The sequence below is a fragment of the Tiliqua scincoides genome, chromosome 4 (assembly GCF_035046505.1).
Source record: "Tiliqua scincoides isolate rTilSci1 chromosome 4, rTilSci1.hap2, whole genome shotgun sequence".
Taxonomy (NCBI): domain Eukaryota; kingdom Metazoa; phylum Chordata; class Lepidosauria; order Squamata; family Scincidae; genus Tiliqua; species Tiliqua scincoides.
In genome coordinates, this window is record NC_089824.1 from 136,766,431 (window position 1) to 136,791,630 (window position 25,200).

Consider the following 25,200-nt stretch of genomic DNA (forward strand, 5'->3'; position numbering starts at 1 on the left):
GGTTGTGCCCCATGAAGAATTCTGATTTTTCACATTTATGTGAGAAGCATAGAGACTGGGCATAAGTCTTGTGTATTAAAAGCTGACTAAATCAACACTGCATTAAGAGGAATTGCAGCGTTTAGATTTCATGTGGTAAATGGGTACTAGCTTCTCTGTATTAGGGTCCACTTGAAGAAGGAACTCAATTCTGGAAGGGGTTTGGGCTTTTACTCATGGGAAGGCTATTAATGAACTTTTGCTACTGTGATGACTGGATTAACTTTTAAACCAGTGCGTCATCAAAGTGGAAACTGATGCTTTCTGAAAGCATCATTTTACAAACTCCAAGCTTGGATACTGGGTTGTGGTCTCTATACTAACCTCTTCCTTATAGGCTGTTCAAAAGCAGTTCTATTGTTTGTGCTAGGAGTCTGCGTTGCAGGTTGTTTATGTACTCTAGCCAATCTGGTCTGATCACTTCCTAGTGCTTTTTGTTGACTTTGATACCTGTTTCTCATTTACAAAGTGCCATCATGGTTGCTAGCCTAAATCCTGTTCTCCTTTCACACACTTTCCTGACACTTCCTAACATGTAAATGTTTCTTTGCATTGTTAAATGGTTGCTGCAATTGCAACTGAGAAGATTATGAAGGCATAATATTAGTAAATGTCTTGAGATTTTTGAAAAGTAAGAAACTATAATACAAGCTTTTTATGTGTTTAGGTGACAGAGTGATAGATGTAGGTTCAGAATGGCGAACATTCAGCAATGACAAAGCAACCAAAGACCCATCTCGAGTTGGAGATACACAGAATCCTCTCCTAAGTGATGGAGATTTGACAACAATGATTGGCAAGGTAATATTTAATCATAAAATTTGTTAACGTTTTAGTGCCACACAAACATGTATTCAGCAAGAGGAAGGTTCTGAAAAACCTGAGTTGTGTGACCCTAAAAATGGCAGCATAATGTTTGATATAAGCAACCTATGTTTACTTGGTGTGTGTTTTGTTCTAGCCATTTCTTGGTGTTACCTTTAGCTTTTATGTTTCAAGATCTAGGAGACATTATGGAGTGAGCTTCCTTGGAAAGATTATGGACCTATAAGGGGGGGGGGAAGGTGGAAGAGAACGTCTCCAAAAAATTCTGTGATGTGGAATTGGAAAAGTTGGTGATCATCCTAAAATGGAAATATTAGGAATATGCTAGCTGTAGTCATACCCAAAATGTGAATAATCTAAGCAAATCTTTGTTTGAACTTCCTCTGTACACAGAGGTCAATATTCCACAAATCTATAAAAGTTGTGTTTTGTTTTTTGCCTCTAGGACCCAAGTATCCACTTCTCTATGCCTTTTGAGTTTAGGAAGTTGTTTTAAACACGTGGGGTAAGAGGAAAGGGGAAAAATTGTTAGATTTGAACATGCGCCATATCACACAGATGCTAGTCACAGCTATTTTCAGTGATGGTGAGTGTTTTTCACCACGTGGTTTCCATAACTGGAAAAACCATTAGGGTCAGGTATCTGAATAGAAAAAGAACACAATTTGTTATATTTTGCATGGACTGTTTTCATTGTGTGGTCATATTATAATTTTTCCCCAAGCTGTCTTGAACAATGTGTCACTGTTCTTTCCAAATAAAATTTGAGCTATGACCAGGTTGGAGTGATTTGTTTCTAAAGAAGTTTTCAACAGAAATAATTTCTGACATTTCTTGGTACTGTTATAGGTGTGTGACTCCAGTACAGTGATGGGTCTCAGTATTTCTGTGAAAGATCTCTTTCATAATTGATAATGTGTGGGGGCTCTTGCCTATGAGCCAATATAACAGGTTTGCATCTAAGGTTGATACAATGATCCGTCATGTCAGTTGCCTACATATTTGACTCGGGTCGGCTATTCCACAAAACCAAGAATGTCACAGTATAGGTGGAAGTCAACCCTTTTAACTGCATCGTTGTGTCTCTGATAGAAGAGACAATTTGAGGGCTCCTTGGTAGGCACAATGGCAGGCATGAAAGGGTTAGTATTTGAGGTCTGTCAGAAGGCAGGATGAAAAATCTTACAGAATTGTTTTCTGCCTTTCTGCCAAAGCAGCAGTGAAGCAATGCCTTTTGTTGTTGTGACTGCTTTGGGGCATGTAACACAGATGTGTGCAAAAACAAGTGTGTTAAGGAATCTTTAACCACTACCCTGTGTGGTACCAGAGAAAAAAGGAGTTGCAACCTAAAAATAACAAATGTTAATACATGGTGTATTGAGGAGGTTGATTACCATTGCAGGGAGTCAGGATTGGGGAAGCATGTACTGCAAACACAATCAAAATAACTGAAATTGACAGACACACACTAGTGTTGGAGCTATAGAGAGATTTGCAGTATCAATGATGAAATTAGTAAGAGGAACATAATAAGAACATAAGAACAGCCCCACTGGATCAGGCCATAGGCCCATCTAGTCCAGCTTCCTGTATCTCACAGCGGACCACCAAATGCCCCAGGGAGCACACCAGATAACAAGAGACCTCATCCTGGTGCCCTCCCTTGCATCTGGCATTCTGACATAACCCATTTCTAAAATCAGGAGGTTGTACATGCACATCATGGCTTGTACCCCATAATGGATTTTTCCTCCAGAAACTTGTCCAATCCCCTTTTAAAGGCATCTAGGCTAGACGCCAGCACCACATCCTGTGGCAAGGAGTTCCACAGACCGACCACACGCTGAGTAAAGAAATATTTTCTTTTGTCTGTCCTAACCCACCCAACACTCAATTTTAGTGGATGTCCCCTGGTTCTGGTATTATGTGAGAGTGTAAAGAGCATCTCCCTATCCACTCTGTCCATCCCCTGCATAATTTTGTATGTCTCAATCATGTCCCCCCTCAGGCGTCTCTTTTCTAGGCTGAAGAGGCCCAAACGCCGTAGCCTTTCCTCATAAGGAAGGTGCCCCAGCCCCGTAATCTTCTTAGTCGCTCTCTTTTGCACCTTTTCCATTTCCACTATGTCTTTTTTGAGATGCGGTAACCAGAACTGGACACAATACTCCAGGTGTGGCCTTACCATAGATTTGTACAATGGCATTATAATACTAGCCGTTTTGTTCTCAATACCCTTCCTAATGATCCCAAGCATAGAATTGGCCTTCTTCACTGCTGCCGCACATTGGGTCGATACTTTCATCGACCTGTCCACCACCACCCCAAGATCTCTCTCCTGATCTGTCGCAGACAGCTCAGAACCCATCAGCCTATATGTGAAGTTTTGATTTTTTGCCCCAATGTGCATGACTTTACACTTACTGACATTGAAGCGCATCTGCCATTTTGCTGCCCATTCTGCCAGTCTGGAGAGATCCTTCTGGAGCTCCTCACAATCACTTCTGGTCTTCACCACTCGGAAAAGTTTGGTGTCGTCTGCAAACGTAGCCACTTCACTGCTCAACCCTGTCTCCAGGTCATTTATGAAGAGGTTGAAAAGCACCGGTCCCAGGACAGATCCTTGGGGCACACTGCTTTTCACCTCTCTCCATTGTGAAAATTGCCCATTGACACCCACTCTCTGCTTCCTGGCCTCCAACCAGTTCTCAATCCATGAGAGGACCTGTCCTCTAATTCCCTGACTGTGGAGTTTTTTCAGTAGCCTTTGGTGAGGGACCGTGTCAAACGCCTTCTGAAAGTCCAGATATATAATGTCCACGGGTTCTCCCACATCCACATGCCTGTTGACCTTTTCAAAGAATTCTATAAGGTTCATGAGGCAAGACTTACCCTTACAGAAGCCATGCTGACTCTCCCTCAGCAAGGCCTGTTCGTCTATGTGTTTTGAGATCCAATCTTTGATGAGGCATTACACCATCTTACACCATACCCGGTATGGATGTTAGGCTGACTGGCCTATAGTTTCCCAGGTCCCCCCTCTTTCCCTTTTTAAAAATAGGCGTGACATTTGCTATCCTCCAATCTTCTGGCACTGTGGCTGTTTTGAGGGACAAGTTGCATACCTTAGTCAAGAGATCTGCAACTTCATTCTTCAGTTCCTTACTAACTCTTGGGTGGATGCCATCAGGGCCCGGTGACTTATTGATCTTTATCAATGAGGTCTGAAACATCTTCTCTTTTAACCTCTATCTGACTTAACTCCTCGGTCAGGAGGGGCCGTTCGGGCAGCGGTATCTGCCCAAGGTCTTCTGCCGTGAAGACAGATGCAAAGAACTCATTTAATTTCTCTGCCATCTCTAAGTCTCCTTTTATCTCCCCTTTCCCTCCCTCACCATCCAGAGGGCCAACCGCTTCTCTGGCGGTTTTCCTGCTTCTAACATATTTGAAGAAGCTTTTATTATTCCCCTTAATGTTGCTGGCCATGCGTTCCTCATAGTCTCGCTTGGCCTCCCGTATCACCTTCTTACATTTCTTTTGCCACAGTTTATGTTCCTTTTTACTCTCCTCATTAGGGCAAGACTTCCATTTATGGAAGGAAGCTTCCTTGCCCTTCACAGCCTCTCTAATTTGGCTGGTTAGCCATGCGGGCACCCTCCTGGATTTAGTGGAACCCTTCTTTCTTTGTTGTATACACCTCTGCTGGGCCTCTATTACTGTTGTTTTAAGCAGCCTCCATGCACTCTGGAGAGATTGGACTCTTTTTACCCTCCCTTTCAACCTCCTCCTAACCAGCCTCCTCATTTGGGGGAAGTCTGCCTGTTGGAAGTCAAGGGTTTTTGTTAGAGATTTGCCCTGTATTCTTCCCCCAATGTGCATGTCAAAACGGATCGCAGCATGATCACTGTTCCCCAATGGCTCAGTAACGTTTACATCTCTAACCAGGTCCTGCATACCGCACAATATTAAATCCAGAGTCACCTGTCCTCTGGTGGGCTCCGTGACTAGCTGCTCTAAGCCACAGTCATTTAGCACATCAAGAAATCCGGTTTCCTTATCGTGACCAGAACACAAATTGACTCAGTCAATTTGAGGATAATTGAAGTCCCCCATGATTACAACCCTGTCCCTCCTTGTCACCTCCCTGATCTGTTTCCTCATTTCAAGGTCCCCATCCGATTTCTGGTCTGGAGGACGATAGCACGCCCCCAGTATTACATCGCCCGGGATTGCGGTATCCCACTGATTCTCCGCATTCCACCAGGAATATAGCCTGGTGGCTATATTCCACCAGGACATAGCCTGGACAGTGTGACACACATGCAGTGTTGGTTCTCCCAGAATTCCAGGATTTTTTTTTTGAGATGATCAGTTTTAAGGATGAGCAAGATGTTCAGTCTCCTTGATGAAGACTTTGGTGTCCTAGAATGTTCTGGAATGGGATGTAGAGTTGACAGAATCGACACTTAGGAGACACTTTCTGAACTTTGATTCAGTGAAAAGACCAGACTTTGAGGAAGTGGGGGAACCGAATGAGAATGAGATCCTTTGTGAAGGTTCTTACTCTTGTTAGTAAAAGTCAGAGAAGCTGGTAAGGAGGGAAAAAATAGAAAAGGGAAGCAGATTGCACCATCTGTTGATCTGCATACTGAAAGAAAGCTAGAACAGAGGAAAAGAGTACAGCACTCTGCTGAATAAACATCCATGGACACTAGGCTGAAACTCCTAGGTTAAGGTGACTGGTCACCTCGATATAGGGGCTGAATTCCTGAATAGGCTTGACAAGGGCTAAATCCAAGAGCGGGGTAGCCTTGAAACTTGCTTTCTCAGGTTGGAATGAAAAGGTCCATAAAGTTGCAGAACAATCAAGAACAGGGGTGTCCAAACTTTTTGGCAGGAGGGCCACATCATCTCTCTGACACTGTGTTGGAGGCTGGGGAAGAAAATTAATTTACATTTCAAATTTGAATAAATTTACATAAATGAATATATGAGATAGAACTTATATGAATGAATGAAGGTCTTGCAATAGTTCAAGGCCTATAAAAAGCCTTGCACAAAGCAAGGCCAGTCTTTTTTTGCTGCTGCTGCTGCATCACAGATGTGAAATAGCAAGCAGTGGAGGAATCCCTCATCCCACAGCTCATGCGAGAGGTTGAGCAGTTGGCCGTCTTACTGAGAGCAGTTGAATAAGGCCAGTATGGGCTCCAGCAAGTCTCCAGAGGGCCAGAGGCTTATTGGAGACTGGGGGCTCCCTGAGGGCCGGATTGGGAGTCCTCGAGAGCCACAAGTGGCCCCAGGGCTGGGGTTTGGGCACCCCTAATCAAGAAGAATGTCTGAGAAGATGTGCAGTAGAGAGAGTCTTGGGAAAACCCTGGATAGGGAAGGTACTGCATGAAGATTCCCAAACATTTTAAGGCTCTCTTTATGGGATTAACTAAGGTAGCAATTTACCTGATTTACAATACATTCACCTAAATCTGAGGCTTGCTTTTGTGTGGCCATTGCTCCTGCTCTATAGAAGCATCTCAGAGTGCAAATTCTGACCTTTGACCATTTTGTTTATAAACCTTCAGAATAGAGCCAATATGGATAGCATTTTGTGGCTATAGGCTCTGTTAGATCATTTTTATTCATATGGTGAGAAGAGGCTAAAGTTTCACCTCAAAAGAGCCATCTTAGTAGGCCATGGAGGACGTATTGGGAAGCAAGAATTGTTTCAGGGAGAGGTTCCAGCTGCAAAATTTCATTGAGCTGTCTGTGCTGCTAAACCCACAGCCAGGATGGCTCCCAACCAACCAAGAACCATTGGGATGGACCAACCTGCAAGTAGGCAGGGCCTTGCTTCCCCTAAGAGAAAAAGGAGGTGATCTGACACCATGAAGAAACAGAAGGCAGAGTCCCCTGTTGCCACTAGTTTTTCTCTTCACGATGGTATTGAGAATTGATTGTCCGTGTTTATGGGTGAATGCAGAACATCAGGGAAATGACTAGGGAAAGGAGCAGTTTGGTTAGGGCATTCCAGCAGTGTTGGACTAGATCTACCATTTTCAACCACTGTGCCGTGGCACACTGGTGTGCCACGGATGGTCTGCAGGTGTGCCACAGGAATTTGGGGGAGGATCATTTGTTAGTAGGGCCACTGGGAGATGTGAGCTTCTGGTGTCAGTATGGTGTGCCTTGTCAATTGTCAAAAAACGGCTGGTGTGCTTTGACAATTTTAGTGCCTTGTCAATGTGCCATGAGATGAAAAAGGTTGAAAATGACTGGACTAGATGAACTTTTCATCTGATTCCACAAAGTAGTTCTCACTCCTCCTGAGCCCTTCACTGGATCACGTGTTCCCCCCCCCCCCACTTGTCCCCAAAGAAGAGCACTGGCTTCCTTCTTTCTCCTCCTCACTGCTGGTTCACACTGTAAATACCTTTGCTCCAGCATTTGATTCTGAAACCTCGATCCTATACCATAACCAGGAGATGACTAGTGCTAAAAGGAGAATAGGTGCCTTGTAGCAGCAGCTGTTGTAATTACAGTTTGCTTCTGTTTAAAAGCAAGAAAGAAAAATGTGATATCCATTATAATCACTACTGAAAATGTTGGACTATCTGGAGGAAGCTACTGTTTGAAAAACAAGGAGTTGACCAAACCTTGTATGATTATGTCCTGCACAATGTCCATATTTACTCTACAGAGAGTGGGATTTCCACAACAAGCGCAGTTTAGATAAATGGACAAAATAATCTTTGCATTTGCTTCAGTGCAAATCGGATGTACTTAAACCAGAATTTCTTAAGGAATCTTCTTCAAAGAATATGAATTTCAATAACTGAGTTTTTGTAATGAGCATCAATCTGTTAGTTAGGTTAACTTTGATGTTCTGTATTGTTTATATTCATATAAAATATAACTATATATAGTTTATATAAATATAAAGTGTATATATTTATATGAAATACATTAGCTTTATATTGCATTGTGTTTTGTTACATTAATGTTGTATACTGCCCTGAGCACCTCAATTGTTGGGGGCAAGGTTAAGTATAATAATTAAAATAAATGTTTTTTACTATCTGACCAATCAGTTGACCCAAGTAATTTTTGTTAATTGAATTTCTTGGCTCTACTTACACCTGAGAGGTTCCTGGGATTACATTTTGACTCAGTCATTGGATCTGTCTGGGACATAACTTCATCACATGGGACAGGCAGATCATGTGAAATTGCAACAGCAGCCTTCTGCAAGCAACCATGCTGATCCAATAAGACTTGAGCCTATTCATAACCTCATAGAGGGTGTCAAGTCTTGGATGTCTCAGTTCTTCAGCTTAAAACCTCTCACTGTAAAGTGGGGAATTATAATAATTTGAGGAGAGCGATGGTGTCCAAAGACTGAATGAAGTAAGGGCTGTAAAGCTTTTTACACACTAAACAGTGCCTTACAAATGTTTAAATAAAGAACGGTTCAGTCCAAGGATTCAGTCAGCCATGACTTACTGAAATAAAAGTCTTAGTTATGACTGACTACATTGGTATCCAACCTATTGACTTTTAGAGGATGGAATAATTGTCATTTGGCTATGGGTAAAATAGTTACCTCAAGACTGCTGCATAGCAAGAGTAAGTATTTTTATTGTTCATTTTTATTGTTACTTTATTTCATGAAAGCTGTGAATGGTTTTTTCCTTTTCTGCTCCCAAAAGTGTTCTTTAATGTGTATATGAAATATGAATCCCAGTGACCTCTAATGGATTGTCAACCCTTTCTCTGCAGGGCACCGGTGCAGCTAGCTTTGATGAATTTGGAAATTCAAAGTATCAAAACCGCAGGACTATGAGCAGCTCTGACCGAGCCATGATGAATGCTTTTAAAGAAATTGCTAGCATGGCAGACAGAATCAACCTCCCCCGAAATATAGTTGTAAGTTTGTGCCTCATCCTCTTAAATTGTTCTGGCTTTTACTTAGTTAGCATAATATAATGAGCACATGAATTTTTGATATTATTGCTAATTAAATGGCCTGGAGTTAATTAAATTTTGTCTGCTTGCTTTTGAAGGATCGAACAAATAATTTATTCAAACAAGTCTATGAGCAAAAGAGCCTGAAGGGAAGAAGTAACGATGCCATTGCCTCTGCATGTCTCTACATAGCCTGCAGACAAGAAGGTGTTCCTAGAACATTTAAAGGTAAGCATTCAGCAGCACATAATTTCAACCACAGTCAGTAGGAGAATGTTTGGCCAGGGCAAACTATCATCACTTTTAGTGTTCAATAACAGCAGAGCAAAGCTTCTAATTCCTGAAATTGGCTTTTTTTGGTATCCAATTTGCCCGCCTTCTGATGGAGATCTTTTTTTCTCTGTGCCACTTGGGACTTGAAGTCACAAGGTGCAAATGTTTTGGAAGGTGGTATTTGGATGATGATTGGCTGTGACAGAAAGTTGCAGTGTGATGTAGATGACACATTAGGGAATATTCATTGCAAGACAAAAGTCGCAGTTCTGTAACAAGAGAAAAGCTCAAACTATTTTGCTTTCACAGATGGAATAAACCAGGCAAATGGCAAATTCCAGCATTTCTCCTGCTTGGGAACCTTTGCAGAATACTTTGGGGGTAGGATGTATGCATAGGAATGTGGCAGCTCCTTTCCATGGTATCATGTTGGCAACCTTCAGTCTCGAAAGACTATGGTATCGCGCTCTGAATGGTGGTTCTGGAAGAGCGTCTAGTGTGGCTGAAAAGGCCAATTCAGCAGTGACAATCCCTTCCACAGTGGGTGCAAGTGCAGTCTGTCCCTGGTCTGTCTCCCTGGCTATGGGCCTTCCTTCTTTGCCTCAGTCTGTTGGCCAAGTGTCTCTTCAAACTGGGAAAGGCCATGCTGCACAGCCTGCCTCCAAGCGGGCCGCTCAGAGGCCAGGGTTTCCTACTTGTTGAGGTTGGCACCAGGCACCCAAGTACCATATGGCTATTGTTTTAAAGTTTACTGTTTGGTCATTATAATTGCATTGAGAAGCAACAATCGTGTAACCTCTGTGTTGTGTGGTATGTCCATGGTTGCTGTACATCACCAGTCACCAAACTCATGACCACTGTGCACTGAAATTGCAGTCCCCATTCAGACTGCAGTTTACCAATCGATCCCTGCACAGCTTATCATCTGGATAGATCTGGGCCCAGGACGCTCTGGACAGTTGTGTCTGTTGCCAGACAGAGAAGGCTGTGCAATAGGATGTCCGGGCAGATGTGACTGCCCAAAGCTTCCTGTGGCCCAGATCTACCCAGACAACAAGCTGTGTGGGGCTGGAATGGTAAGCTCAACACACGGAGTGAAAGGCATTTCACAAACTCAAGACCTGGCACCCAGGTTGGTGTTTGGAGGAGCCTGCTAATCACCAAGTCTCCCACTTATAGAGAGCTTAGGTTCCGGAGATTCATACATAATTTGATACTATGATACTATGAAAGTTTGAACATCTGGTTGCTTTCAGTATGGCACTGTCATGCCTGTGTGGAAGCACTACCAAAGGATATACTGTTCCTGTACGAAAGTGGGAAATATTTTACACCCCTCTTCTTGATTTTTGAAATGGATGCAGTGTCTGGAGCAACATTAGGCTTGTGCCATACAGAGCTCCCCCTTCAAGTTATTAATGTCTGCCATGCTTTATGTTGCTGTTTCATCTTTCCATCTGGGGTGGATTCTGACTTTTCTTGCTTTAATCTTGTGGACAGTTTAGTTTTGGGGAGGCTTGTGCAGATTTTACTAGCAGTACAACCTAATAAAACTAAGTAACGCAGAGGGTGGCTAAATTTTTAGCCGCTGCAGTTAGCATCAGGAGGAAGAGAGTGGATTGTGGCCTTCCAGGTTGCTCATAGAGGAGTATTTATTTTCTGAATAAGTTTTTAATTCAACATGGACTAGAAGGCTTTCAGAAGTACCTTCCTCAGTTACTGTACTCAGTTCAATCCACAATAACTAGACCAAACTTAGTCTTATCTAGACTTAGATCTATTTAGTATATAATGTTGTCAAGAGCCTATGTTAGGATGCTGTGATGGGTAGTATGTATGTTCAGTTGTATACTATGAATATATTGTTGGTTTTATGCTGGTCGGTGACTGTAATAAAACTGAACAGAACTAAATTTTGTGATTGAAATTATTTGGCAGATAAAACAAAATAGCACATTATTGTGCATAATTCTGTTGGCTTTTTCTTGTTTGGAGCTTTTTCTTTTTTGTTGCTATAGGAATATAGGAAGGAAAAGCAGGCAGAGACTGCCTCAGATAAGGGACAAGGTACCAAGATTCATGAGAAACAACCAGAATATGCAGATAAAATAGTTTTTTCTGTGGTGTTCATAATCTGCAGGTGTACTGTGTAGTGTACAATCTGCATTGTTCTTGTTTTAGGGAACTACTGACAAACTTTGCTTTCACCCCTTTGTCCAGTAGTAACTGCTTATATATGATCTGTTTAGTAACTCTTCTATTTAATATCTCCCTTCCTGCCTATAGTGCTGGGTAGATATTTTGATGCAATTAAAAGTGTTACTATGTTCCTGAACTGCTGGATTGTTCCAACTGCTGGATTGGTGACTAGGACTTGAGTTATTATGTGAAACAGAACTTTTCTCTGAAACTGGATATCAGTTTAATGGTTACATAGATTGAATTATGGGATCTGCTGTAAACATCAAAGGTGTTGACAAATGGGTAGAGGTTAAACTTTGTAGTCTGAGCAAGAATGACTTGGGAGCCTTTGTTTCAACTCATGGCAAGTTTACATTTAACCTTTTTGGATCTTGTGTGTTTTTTGTGTGTTTCTTTAGAAATATGTGCAGTCTCCAGAATTTCAAAAAAAGAAATAGGCCGGTGTTTTAAGCTTATTTTGAAGGCTTTGGAAACGAGTGTGGATTTGATCACAACTGGAGATTTCATGTCCAGATTTTGTTCAAACTTGGGTCTACCTAAGCAAGTCCAGATGGCAGCGACACACATTGCACGTAAAGCTGTGGAGTTAGACTTGGTTCCTGGGAGGAGTCCCATCTCTGTTGCAGCAGCTGCTATTTATATGGCTTCTCAAGCTTCAGCAGAGAAGAGGACCCAGAAAGGTAACTTCTTTGCATCTCTGTTTTTCCATTAATAAGTCTGACTTTATTTCTTCTGGGACGGGGGGTACTTTGGAAAGAGAACAAATCGGCATTGTTGTGAAAGCGCTGTAATGATTCTCCTGATTCTTGATGGGAAATGTTTAGCTTGTTCAGTAATTAGCCTTCCTGTCATTTTTTCCCTTTGGATTAAGTTCTTGGACAAAGCTATGCCAGATTGAGTATTTGCCAAGCTAGCAATATATTGTACAGCTATAGTGAGTATTTATTTCCAAGTTGTTCAGAATATACATGACAAACCCTGGGCATTGGGTTGCCATGGCAGCTAGAAAGTTCCTCATGGTGCCTAGCATTTACTCTGCCTGACTCTCAGAGGTCAGTTGCAGATATGCAGGCATTGGGTTGATGGGTGGATTTTTGCCCTCTACGCCTCTGTAATGGTGCTATGGGTTGACTGCTTCCTTCTGGATCAAATTGTTACCCCCCTCTTAATGGTTGTGTGGTGTGTGTGTTTTGGGGTTTTTTGTTTTGTTCTAATGATTTTACTTATTGTGATATTTTGTGCATTTTATTTGTAAGCCACCTTGGGCATTTACTTTGGCATGGGAAAGGCAAGGTATAAAATTTTCAAATGAATGTGAGCAGCAGAATTGCTGCCCTGCCTCATGTGTGTGACATGAAGGTGGCTATTGCTGCAGCCTTTTAGTTAATAGAATATGCGACTACTTCTGCTGCTCCACTGCATTGCTCTCTTTCTCTCTCCACTCAGGCTCTTGTAATCTTTTTTCCTTGGCAGAGGGGGAGAAATTAATTTAAGGGCTTCCATTCTTCTTGTGTATCCTTAATGGTTCTCAAACAAAATGTTGGGAAAGTTGCATATTTTAAGATGTACTTTGGAAACACTTCATATTTGTAACTTTCAGCAGACAAAATGTTAATGGGTCTGCCTTGGATTTTATTGCAGAAATTGGAGACATTGCCGGTGTAGCTGATGTTACAATCAGACAATCATATAGGCTGATTTATCCACGGGCTCCAGATCTTTTCCCTGCAGATTTCAAATTTGACACACCAGTAGACAAGCTGCCACAGCTGTGAAGTTCTTATGGCTCTTCAGTCCTACAAAAAAGAATTGATTTTGACTTGCAAGAGGTGTATAAAAAGCATTGCTTGTTGAGCCTTCAAGTTGCTGAACTGGTTAAAGGATGTGAAGAAAGCCTAACTGATGAATTGGAACACATTCCAGATGTACACAAGATTCATTTCGTGACATTTTTTATGTACATAATAGTGAAAGTAACTAATTATTTAATAACCATTGCAACAAGCCTAATTTCTTATTGTATGTACTTAGAGTTCTTTTGTAGAGATCTGGTAAAATGTATTTTGGAAAATATTTCAAATTCTAATTCCTGAATAAATTGTTTTCCAAAAACATTTACAGTCCTGCAGGTTTCACTATGTGACTTTGTTCTGAATAAATAAATATCCTTAGAGAATAAGACTTTTTTTTTAATTCTTCAGTTTTCTTCTTAGTTAGATTCTATACCAGGATTTTTATGTTTTAAAAGTTCTTTGGTTATAAATGCCATTTATAGTTTGGAAAGTTTGAACAAATAAAGAAAAAAAGCACACATTTACTTGCATTTGTATACACAAATGTTGTAGTCATCTTAGAAAATAAGTCAACTATGCAAAGGATATGTATTGATTCTTTCTGTAAGACTACAGTGGACCCTTGATATCCACAGGAGATTTGTTCCAGGACATCTCCTCCCCCTCCCGCCCCGATACAGAATTCAGCAGTTAATGAAATCAGTGACTGGAAAGCTTCAGGACACTTCCAGATATGATTGGAAGTTGCCAGCATGAACTGGAAGTGACTTTGGGTTGCGTCCAGGAGGCCTTCTGAGGCCCTCCAATCACCAGCTCAGTATCCATGGATAATGAAATTCATGGATGCTGAGCATGCGGATAAGGAGGGCCCACTGTTACCTTGCTTTCTTTGCAAATTCAGGAACACAGACAGAAATTGCCTCTTACTTCTGCTATTTTTATTTTGTCTTGGAGAAGGGGGTAGTTCAGAATCTCGATGTTCTATTCTTCTACTTGTGTCTTGGCAGTGAACCAGATCTTGGAGCATGCTAAAGCACTGTTACTCACCCACAGAACATAGGGAGTAAGGAAGATGATTGAAACTTTTTGTGGTGCCTATACAAGGCTACTAGTTCCCCTCTGAGATGCCTTCTCCAAAAGCAGATTGCAGAATCATAGAATATTGGAGTGGAAAGGTCTCTTGGAGGCCCTCTAGTCCAACTCCCCTACTCACTGCAGGTTATGGTAGTATACCTGACAGATGGCCATCCAGTGAAACATAATGTTTCTTTAACCATCCTTCATAGTACTTTGTTTACAGACCCCTCATCATCTTAGTTGCTGTTCTGTGAACCTGCTCTAGCTGATCAATGTCCTTAAAACATGGTGCCCAAAACTGGACACAGTATTCCATGTGAGGTCTTACTAGTGCACAGTAGGGTAGAACCAGTACTGCTTGTGCTCTCTGCCTGCTGGTGCAGTTCAGGAATGAATTCACTTTTTTCCTACAGCCTTGGCACACTGCTGGTTCATATTCAGCTTGGGGTCCATTAAGACATGTACATCCTTTTCACATGTACAGGATGGGGAAAAACCTGGCGTGGAAGCAGCATATGTGCCTCTGTTTTGTTTCATTTTTGTTTGTTTCTACCTACATACAGGACTATGCATTTGTCTATTCAACTTCAACTTGTGCCATGACACATCTTGACTCAATGACACAACCAGTCAAGATCAACTTGAATTCTGATTTGGTCTTCCAAGATGTTAGCTATCTCCCCCACTCTCCCAGCTTTGGATTATCTATAAATTAGATAGGAAATTCCCTATACTCCTTCATCCAGGTCATTTATAAAAAATATGGATGAGAACAGGGCCCAAGATAGTGTCCTGTGACGTACTACTTGATACCTCCCTCCGGCTGTTTAGTAGCATTTGTTGGATTCGGTTGATCCAGCATCTTTGAACCCATGTCACAATCATACTGGGAGACTTGCTAAAATGCTTTACTGTTGCCTTGGTATACTGTCAACAGCATTCCAATTCTACCAGACTAGTTTATCAAAGAAGATGAGATCAATTTGGCATGGCTTGTTCTTGGTAAACCACTTCTGACTCCTAGAAATCACTCCGTTTTTAAGTGCTCACAAGTATTCTGCTTAATCTGTTCCAGGATATTTCTAGGTATCAATGTCAGAATGATCTAGACTCCATCATGTTTCTCTTTAAATATGGGGACATTTGCTCATGTCATGCACCTCATCTGTTCTCAAGAACTTCTCAATGATTACAAATGGTGGTTCTGAGATCGCATCCACAAGTTCCTTCAGTATCCTGGGGTGTAGTTAATCTGATTCTGGGGACTTTAGTGATGTTGATCCCTTACCATCTCCCATCAGTTCTGAGTCATGATGCACACAGTTCTTCATTATTTTAGCTGCTAGGTTGGACCACCTTCCCCTTGTGGGAGAAGACAGATGCAAAATAAGAATAAAGCTCTATTTTCACTCGCTTGTCTGTTCCTACTTCCTTATTTTGTTCATGCAACAGGCATACCAGCTCCTTGACTTTCCTCTTCCTTTGGACATTACAAAAAAAAACCCATTAGTATTTTTGCATCCCTTGCTAGCCTACGCTCATCCTGTTCTTTAGCCTTCCTGACATCATCTCTGCAGATTGGACTATGTTTGTGTAGTTAACTATTCCTCCTATGACTTGTACATACTCTTGCTTTTCATCTTTTTCAGAAGACTGTCTGTTCAGCCACACTGGTATTCTCAGCTTTTCTTCTCATGTGCCTTCAGTAACGTGCCTTCAGTACATGATTTCAAAAAATCCAATCCCTCTTGGCCAATTTTCTCCTTTAACAGTTCCAGTATGAGATGAAAAGTAATTGTTCTCTGAGCCCATTAAAATCAGCTTTCCTGAAATCCAGGATACATATTTGATTAGCTTTAAGTTTTCTTTCCCTTGGTATTTCCAAGAATTCCCAGATATATGGTTACTTTTGCCCAAAGTCCCATTTTTGTCCATTTTAACTCTTGACCAATTCTTGCCTATTGATAGGAATTAAAACCAGGAGGGCTGACTCCCTTTTTCTTCAACTTTCAAATGATGGTGTTTTCGGTATGGCAAGTTAAGAAATTATTGGACTGCCACTCTTTTTTGAGATTTTGAGCAGATGTCAAAGTCCTTTGTTAACACTATGGTTATCTCTCTGCTTGGCAATCTTGTCCCTAACTTCTGCTTACCTGACCCTAGCTACAGTAGACTCCCATGAAGGTAGTGCTCTTATTCCTCTCCTTCTACTCTACCCCAGATACTTTTAACCAGTTTTCATGTTCAGATACCTGAATTTTTCTCCTGTATTCTTCTCATGAATTTCATCCCATCAGTGTTCCATCATATTTGCCTTCCACATTAAGATTTTGAGCTTGCTTTATCTGTTTTCCATACACTGTACACTAGTGTACAGTATAGATTTTAGAGACTTTAGGTATGCCCCTCCTGGTTCCTTTGTATCTTATATTTTTGTCCCAAGTGACTCCTGTTTATATTTGGTCCTGTGATTTTGTCTGTCTTCCAGTGGTGTTACTAGGAGGGTGTGGACCACACCAGGTGCTGTGCTCAGGACCAGTGACACCACTACTAGCCAAAGTTTTTAAAATCTTGGTATATCATTCACTGTGGAATATCATGCAGAATACAGTGAAACAAAGCACATTGAAATCTCCCTATTCTATCAAACGTTATAGCCAAAAAAACCAGTGAGGTAGGGCAGTGGTGTATCACCATGCCCACCCCCTGAGGTGTTGCCCCACCCACTGCATGGAAGGAGATCCATCATGGGGGTGATGTGCAGGTTTCCTGCAGTGGGTGATGCCATCCTTGGCATCCTTGATGCCACTATTGTCTTCCCATTGGTGTTTAGTTTAAAGTCATCTTGGTGAGTCTTGGAAACTTCCTGCTAAACACATTCCTTTCTCATGTACTCATGAGGTGCAACCTATTTTCTGCCAAGAATCCTTCATAGCTTAGGTCATAGTCCAAGAAATCAAACCAATGCTGGTGCCACCATTTTTGTAGCCACCTGTTCGTGACTAGGATCCTGCTCTTTCTTACTGTAACCTTGACCTGCAACAGCAAACATACCACCACTTGTTCCCCCAAGTAGCAATGTGGAAACCTTTGCATTAAGCCCTACAACCTTCTCCTTTAGCAGGGAGGCTAGCTTGCATTTCAAACGGGTGTAACTCATACTTCTAAGCATGATACTCACCTTGTATGATAGGTCACCACTATGATTCTCTTGGTCTTCATAGTGCTTGGTGTGACAGATCCTGGGGGCTGCAGATAAGAATAGGCCCTCAGTTTGGCTGCGCTTGTGGTAAGAGGCGACTAAACAGCCACCAGGTAGATGGGACTCCTTAGCCTGGGAAGGCAACTCCTCTGAGAGAAGGAAAACTCTGATCCCAAACCTCCACTGCCTTGTGGCTACATCCAGTTATGGAAAAGGCTTCAGGAGTCAACCTCGAGGCAAAATCCGGAGCCAGAGTCCCTGAGGCAGTTCATGGCTGAACACAGTCACATTCTGGCAACTCCTGGGACGCCGCTGGAACCAACCGTATTGGCCTCTGCCTTTCCATTGAACCATTTCAGTGATGTGGAAAGGGGGGATTTGCTGCACGGGAAATAGTCTATCCTTCATACCTACCTTACCCAGGCTTCGTGCACTGGAGAGGACACTCTGTTCCAGAACTACCATTCAGAGTGTGATACCATAGTCGCCTGAGACTGAAGGATGCCAACAACAGGTGTGACAGATACACCAGCAACAAGCTCTGGCCTTTTCTGCACACTTCACTAAGCTCTGTCACTTTCTGCTAGCTTGCCTTGTTCGGGAGCTCACAGCTGTGGGTGTGACTCCAAAGAGCTGGCCCAGGAAGGCCTAGAGAGGCAATCCTGCACATCATCTAATTAGAAACTGAAGTTCATTGCCCTGTAGGCCTTCACAATGGACAACTTGAGCCATTGCACAAAGGCTGCAATTCTCAAGATGACAAATTGGATGGAGGAATGTTTAAGAAGTGCCTAGGCTGTTGGAGCTATACTTGAGCATATGAAGCAGTCTTAGTTCACCGATTGGTCTAGCTAATTTTAGCCCACGTAACAATTGTTGCAACAACAAAGGGAGTCTTATAGAGGTCTTTGCCAGATCGTGTGATCTACCAGTGAGCATTGGCCATTTTCCTCCAGAGGACTTTTCTTCCAGAGCACATTTAACTTATGTCCTCACCTTCCACATTCACAGTAGATGGCTTGCTAAGTGGTGAACAGGGTAAGGCTAATAAAACCAGGCACACTCACTGGTCAGAAAGACTAGATCTAGTGTAAGTATTACCTGCCTGTGTGGAACATGTAGCAGGCAGTCCAATAGTTCTTAAGTACTGATATACCATAGTGTTCAATCATAGTTTCTCTTCCTCCCTCCTAGGGGTTTGGTTTAGCTCCTCCACAGCTCAGCTGAATGTAATCCCTTTTCAATGCCACTCTTAATTTTTAGTTTGTCAGAGTTCTAAAGCATCATCCTTCAGTCCAGATGACCAGAAAGCAGCACCTTAACTGCAAATGACAGAAGAGAAAATACATAAGATTTGATCCTATTTCATGATATGGGAAAGCCCAATTTTCAGGTGGGCTGCCATTTCAGCAGTAACACCCCAGCACTGCTCAGCAGCTAAGAACCTGAGGGCTAGATAAAAAGCTTCTGGGGGCCACATCCAGCCCCCAGGCCTTATGTTTGACACCCCTGGTGTAGGTGAAGGGCAGTACTGACCACCCCAGACTACTGGAAAGTGGTGGGCTAGAGAACACTGGAGGGGCAGGAGTGCTGCACTTTAGCAATTGCACATCATTTTGACTGATGAGGATAGAACTTCTAGAATATGATAAATGACTACTTCATCTAAAAACCATCAGCCTCACTTTGCAGGCTGAGGGCTGCTTAACTTAGGCCAGTGCTATTTTTGTTTCCCCCCTGCTTCAACAACATTCTTAAGCCATAATTGTGTGGAGAAGAAGATAATAAAGTAGAACAAGCTTATTTAGATCTAGACCTGCATAGCATAAAGCTTGACAGTTTAAAAAAACCTATCAGCTTCTTTAGGCAATGTTTTAAAAACATCAGCAGAATCCTTCTGAACTTTTCACTTGGCAGAAATCTTTCCTATGTCTCTTCCCTATCCTTGGCTGCTATAGCTGGGGCATGAAAATTCTATCCATAGTTAGTGCTTTTTGTTATCATGGCAGAGAGCATGGCAGCCTGGGGCAAATATATTGGCAATAGGTCAACATTTCATTAGGACATCAAGACAATTATCAGAAAGATGCTCCCAAGATGTCAAGTCAGTTTTAAACTCTTGTTGTTGTGGGTTATTCATAGGCTTCCGACATCCTCCAGTAAGCTCTTCATTTACTGTATCAATTATACTCTGCTTGATTGCTTAAGATTGGGACCAAATTTTGGACAAAGGCCAACCCCATTACCCTTACTCAGGACATAGAAAAAGAGATTTTAACCACCTCCTCCCCCCCCATGTGAATGCAGCCCTTTCTTTAATAAGCACCTCTGCTACTCACTAGTAATTGGCCATGGCATAAACAGAAGACATGCATAAGGGAAGAACTCAGACAGCAGTTTTGTTACTGTTCACACTAGGGAAGAGGGTGGAACAAGTGAAGAGGCCTTTCCCCAAAAGCAGTGGCAGCTAAACCTGATAAAATTCTTTGGGGTGGGGGTCTGTAACTTACCTACTATGACTCACCCTGAGTAATGTTGCCCTGGCAATAAAGCCTGGGGACCCCTGCATTAAAGGATCACCTGTTTCATTGTCCAGTGTTTTGATGAACTATGGCACTCAAGTTATGTGACTAAGGCTGCAATCCTAACCTCACTTTCCTGGGAGTAAGTTCCATTGAACGCAACTTCTGAGTAGACCTGGTTAGGATTGTGGCCAAAGAATTACAGTATAAGAATTAGACCTATTAACCTTGAAAGAAAGGTAATTCAAGCAAAGTTCTAGAGACAATTTTTATCTAGAAAAAAAGATCAAACACCACAAGATTATACCATTCAATCAGTAAATCATGTTTTCATATACAAATTTCACTAAACTTTAATTTGTGATAGTTAACTGCGAGACATTGTTAAAAGGCACATTTCATTTTAATGCATAGTGTACCATTCTAAAATATCCTAATTTCTTTACAAAGTGCTTCAGCAGCCACACACAAGAATAGCAAAATATATTTACAATCTAGAGTTTAAAATCTTTAATTTGCCTAAATAATTTTTAAAACAAGATAAAGTTAGTGCTTTCTTTCAGCTTAACTGTGAACATACCCTGCCTCTAATTTTTTTAGAGATTTACTTAGATTACAAATATTTCTGTACAAGATGTACTTACAAAAAAGTTATTTCTGTAGGATTTAAATCTGAAGCACCCTCTTGGGACTCAGCTGTCTGTAGATCTATAATTTGAGAGTAAAAGGGCTAGCAGACTGTACCTCAGGTGTGTAGTGTTCTGTTTGATTGGGATATAGCTATTTGAAGTTGAAAAGAAATAGCAAAAGTAGCAATTTCAAAACATGTTGAATTTTGCCATTTGTGATTTCAGATTTATATATGTATAAATTCATGATTATTTTAGTGTTTAACCATTGCCCCTTTTAGGACAACTGACGTTTACATTATTCTAGTGATGCCATTACATTTTGTATTCTGGCAGGCCTCATAAAATAAATTTTTAAAAAATTTAGTAAAAACTTAGCATATCAGTCAGGCCCCCCAAAAAGTGAACTAGAAAAAGCTCATGCTTTGAGAATAGCACCTTACTGCTGTACTATCTCCACTCAAAGTCAACATGGTTAAAACAACTGCTTTTCTTTAATGCAATGAACTTCCAGAAAGAGCATTATGTCTCTATGAGTGACTTTAAACCTCACACAAACTTGATCTTGAGGATGAGGTTGATCCCAGAATCTCATCTGAATATGCTAAGAAAAGTGGAATGTTATTTTCCACAGACAGATTTAAAATATTTTTACAGAATATTTGTGCAGAGCTATGCAAGTCTGTAAAAAACACACACAGTGTCTGGTCAAAGACATTCTGACTTGAGGTACAGCATAGTCATAGAGCCTTAAAATATACATGCTTTATCAAAAATATTTATACATTCTCTTAAACATATTGCTTTCACCCTTATGCTCAGTAATTGCCAATGGAGATTCTGGGATTCAGTGGCCTTCAAATGTATACAAGTGTGTTTTCACCCCATTAAAATATGGGTTTAAACAATACATTCACATGGCCACTGGACAAAAGTAGTGGAAGTGGTACAATTAACCTAAATGCTTGAAAACAAAGATACACTATAGCTTCCAAATATACATGTACACCACATGTATACAATGAAAAATCCTCATTCTCTAAGGACAATATGGCAAGACCAAGTCAACATGTGTAAGATGAATGAGCTAGCTCGATAAGGGATTTGCTACAATAATCAATCCGCGGAATTAGTGGGGAAAAGAACTGACTTCAAACATACAGAACAGTGACTGCATTTGGGGAATGCACACATTAGAAGTATTCCTGGTTAAGACTGAAGACACATTCATATTCACTACATTCTTCATCTCTGCTGGTTATTTCTGAACAGCATTTAAAGAGGTTAAAGGCAAAAATTGTTTGGCAAGTGACTTTGGTAAACTTTTCAGGACCGGTCCTCTCTCTTTTTTTTTCAAAAATGGAAGCACTTATACTGTTTTTATAGGTAAGGCTTTTAAAAAGTTGACCCCTAATAAATACCATAGAATGTTTACAAAACAAGGCATAAGTTCTTAATCCTCATTATTTAAAAAAACTCAGGTCAACAGAGTGCTTAGCAGTGTTTAGGTCTATATTTTGGAGGTTAATATTTTTACACATGGACAGCCTTTGCCTTCTTCCAAATCAAACCTGGGCAGATGATCATCAGTCTAGCACAGTGTCTGGTTGTGGCCCTGCTTCTTAAGGCAGGTCTTTTGCAATATTTTCTGCTGCAGAAAAGTAAAGATACAGTACAAGTAGAAGAGTGGAACACTGCCTGTACCCACTGATTCAGCTTAAAGAGCTGCACAGAATTGCTTTCCAGTGCTCAAGATTAAAAAATATATATACACAAAAAAAGAGGCCACTCCTCATGTGTATTCAAACACAGTACTTTAAAAAAATCTTCATGCGATTTAAAAATCAGAAGCTACAGGCAGCACAGTGACCAATCCAATGGCTGGTATTCTTGGGGAGGGGGATGCTGTTCTCAGGAGCCATTCAGCTAGAATTTCACAGTGTCTACGGGATTAACACCAATCAGCAATGTAATCAAAGTCTCTGAACATGTCCTGCTCATCTTCTGACAGTATCCGGGGCTCCCGGGGTGGAGTGAGAATAGGCGCTTCTGAGGTAAATTCATCGTCAAAATTGCTGACATCTTCCCGCCCTCGAATGATGGGCACAAAAGGTGGCTTCACTTTCTTGGCAAGCAATGCGTTCCAATCTATCACCTATGAGAGAAACCACATCAGTTAACACCTCCTGCTGTGGTCATTTATTTGCATAGCACCATCAAGTGTATGTGGTGCTTTATGATGAGAGAAAAGAAAGGTCTCTGCCTCAAGGGGCTTACAACTTAGGAAGTGACAAAAGGAAGACAAAGAGAAGGAAAGAGATGGAGGTGGAGAAAGCAGACTTAAATTTAGTTAGGGTAGGGGAAAGGCTTGGGACTAAGGTTTCACAGAAAAGGTTTATTTTCAAGACAGCCTTAAATGAAGCGAGTCAGGAAGTTCCTGAAGGATGCAGTTCCAACCAGAAGGGTTAGCAAGACACACAGGACTGGCACTCACCCTGAAAAAGTGATGTTTTTTGACATCTTCTGCATCTTTTTCACCAGCACCGAGGCGCCGCTCTGGATTTCTCCTCAGAAGCTAAACAATATCAAGAAAGTAGCTGGTAATCTGCCTGAGAAATACATTTCTCTAGCAGTGCTTCTCAAACTTTTAGCACCAGCACCCATTTTTTACAATGAGAATCTGTCAGGACCCACTGAAAGTGATGTCATGACTGGAAGTGACATCACCAAGCAGGAACATTTTAACAATCCTACTCACACTTACCCAGGAGTAGGTCCCATTTACCATCATTGGTAAAAGTATATACATAGTAGCCTGTTAAAAGTAGAGAGCTGTAACATTTCCCCAGATGCAGTCACATACCATGGAAGCATCTAATCTAATATATTAAAAATAAAATATTGAAATTAATGGGGACCCACCTTAAATTGACTCATGACCCACCTAGTGGGTCCTGACCCACAGTTTTAGAAACAGTGCTCTAAAGAGTTTATGCTAGTAAAATATACTAATACAGGTTGAGTCTCATTATGCGCGAGGGTTCTGTTCACAGAACTCACGTGGATGGTAAAAAAAAAAACCACACTAAAGCAAATCAATTTAAAGAACAAAGTCTCTTTGCTCCAGTGATTTAAAACAGCCTTGCTGACCTTTTGGAATGCACACAGAGGCATAGTCCCTCTCTAGGCACTTAGGCTTCACTAGGCAACAGCAATCCCTCTCTTCAACAGGAGCCACAGTGAGGGGGAAAGCATGGAGAAGGTGATAATCACTGGCATTTAGCCTTTTTTCAGCTGCTCAGGGGGAAGGGAGGGGTTTTCCTGGAGAGAGAATGATTGATGGATTGGAGCCCAGGACCTTCTGGTTGGGAGGTCATGATGCCCCAATTTGAATGCCACTGCTGTAATCTCTTGCATGACTGTCTCTCTACAACAGTAAAAAGCAGTTTTTAAAACTGATTTTGAAGGGGTGCTTTTTCCCTTTTCCAGGGATCAGCACATTCCTTCTCATTTGCAGGGGCCATTCGTGTTGAGTCAAATCCGAGTATAAAAAATCTGTGTATAACAAGGTTGGACCTGTACTTTTCTGTAAACCAGCAAAGAATCACTCTATAAATTCAAAAGATTATCATGACTCAATGGATCAAAATTCCTAGTTAGATGCACACGAGAGCAAATAATCATGGAAAGCCTTGGCTATCATCATCAAGAAGAAGAAATTGTTGCTTTTTAAAAAATGTTAATAATGTAAATCAAACTACAGAGTGCATTATTTTTCTAGATAATAACTAATGCTCAATATGAGAACATAATTTATTTTCAAAATAAATTACTTTTAGCATTAATGACTTTCAGATACAGACTAGATATAAGAACATGGAAACTAATGGCTTTAATATTCATTGCTTCCCTTAATAAACATGGTTGTGGTTTAGAGAAAACTGTAATGCTAACAGAACATACACATTAGGAGTACAGTCTTACCCTTCTCATTACTGAGATGGCTTCTGTAGAAAGAAACCGAGGATATCTTACTTCATCATTTACAATACTGTCAAAAACCTCCTCTTCATCATCGCCAGGGAAGGGAGACTGAAAAAAGTCACATGTATGAGTACATTCTAGAATGAAATATTAATCATTTTCTTGGAAAAAGTCAACTCAAAGTTTACCAAAATAAAAAGCCAGGAGGGAAGAAGTGAGCCCAGCTTAACAGGGCTCTATCAATCCCCCAACTCCCAAAACAAAGGAGATGTCTTGCTTTACCCTCCCAGTGTAAGGAAAAGGGTTTGACATTGTGTGAAGCTTACCTCACCAACCAGCATTTCATAGATGAGCACACCAAGACCCCACCAGTCTACAGCTCTTGTATATGATGTTTCTGTCAACACTTCCGGAGCAAGGAATTCTGGAGTGCCACAGAATGTACTTGTCCTGTCACCAAATCCCATTCCTGAAACACCACCACAAATGTTTAAATGCTACATAAAATTCCCTTCCACATCCATCTTCTAGTAAAAAAACTAATTTTGTTAAGTGTCTAGAAATACTGGAATTACTTAAATTAGTGCTGCTTATTACCACTGACTTAAAATACAGAACATTCCTCCATAATCTCCCCCCTTTTATGTTTTGCCTGTTCCGTCAACTCGGCCTAGAATTCAAAAATGGAATTGGGTTGGGCA

General features: G+C 41.2%; 2 protein-coding genes across 3 annotated transcripts in view; one reads left to right on the forward strand and one right to left on the reverse strand.

The window, feature by feature from the left end:
• Positions 1-13,458, forward strand: part of GTF2B (general transcription factor IIB) — a 37,614-nt gene extending 24,156 nt beyond the window's left edge. The window contains exons 3-7 of the mRNA XM_066625493.1: positions 707-840; positions 8,632-8,778; positions 8,916-9,045; positions 11,691-11,972; positions 12,934-13,458. Coding sequence (XP_066481590.1) covers positions 707-840; positions 8,632-8,778; positions 8,916-9,045; positions 11,691-11,972; positions 12,934-13,067 — 827 coding nt within the window. The 3' untranslated portion in view covers positions 13,068-13,458. The remainder of the gene's footprint in view (positions 1-706; positions 841-8,631; positions 8,779-8,915; positions 9,046-11,690; positions 11,973-12,933) is intronic.
• A 6,740-nt stretch (positions 13,459-20,198) lies between these two features.
• The window catches only part of PKN2 (protein kinase N2), a 64,171-nt gene continuing 59,169 nt past the window's right edge, over positions 20,199-25,200 (reverse strand). For both annotated transcript variants that reach the window (XM_066623898.1, XM_066623899.1), the window contains 4 exons: positions 24,826-24,968; positions 24,500-24,607; positions 23,010-23,090; positions 20,199-22,670 (listed from right to left, as the gene is read on the reverse strand). In XM_066623898.1, the coding sequence (XP_066479995.1) occupies positions 22,467-22,670; positions 23,010-23,090; positions 24,500-24,607; positions 24,826-24,968 (536 nt within the window). In that variant the 3' untranslated portion in view covers positions 20,199-22,466. The remainder of the gene's footprint in view (positions 22,671-23,009; positions 23,091-24,499; positions 24,608-24,825; positions 24,969-25,200) is intronic.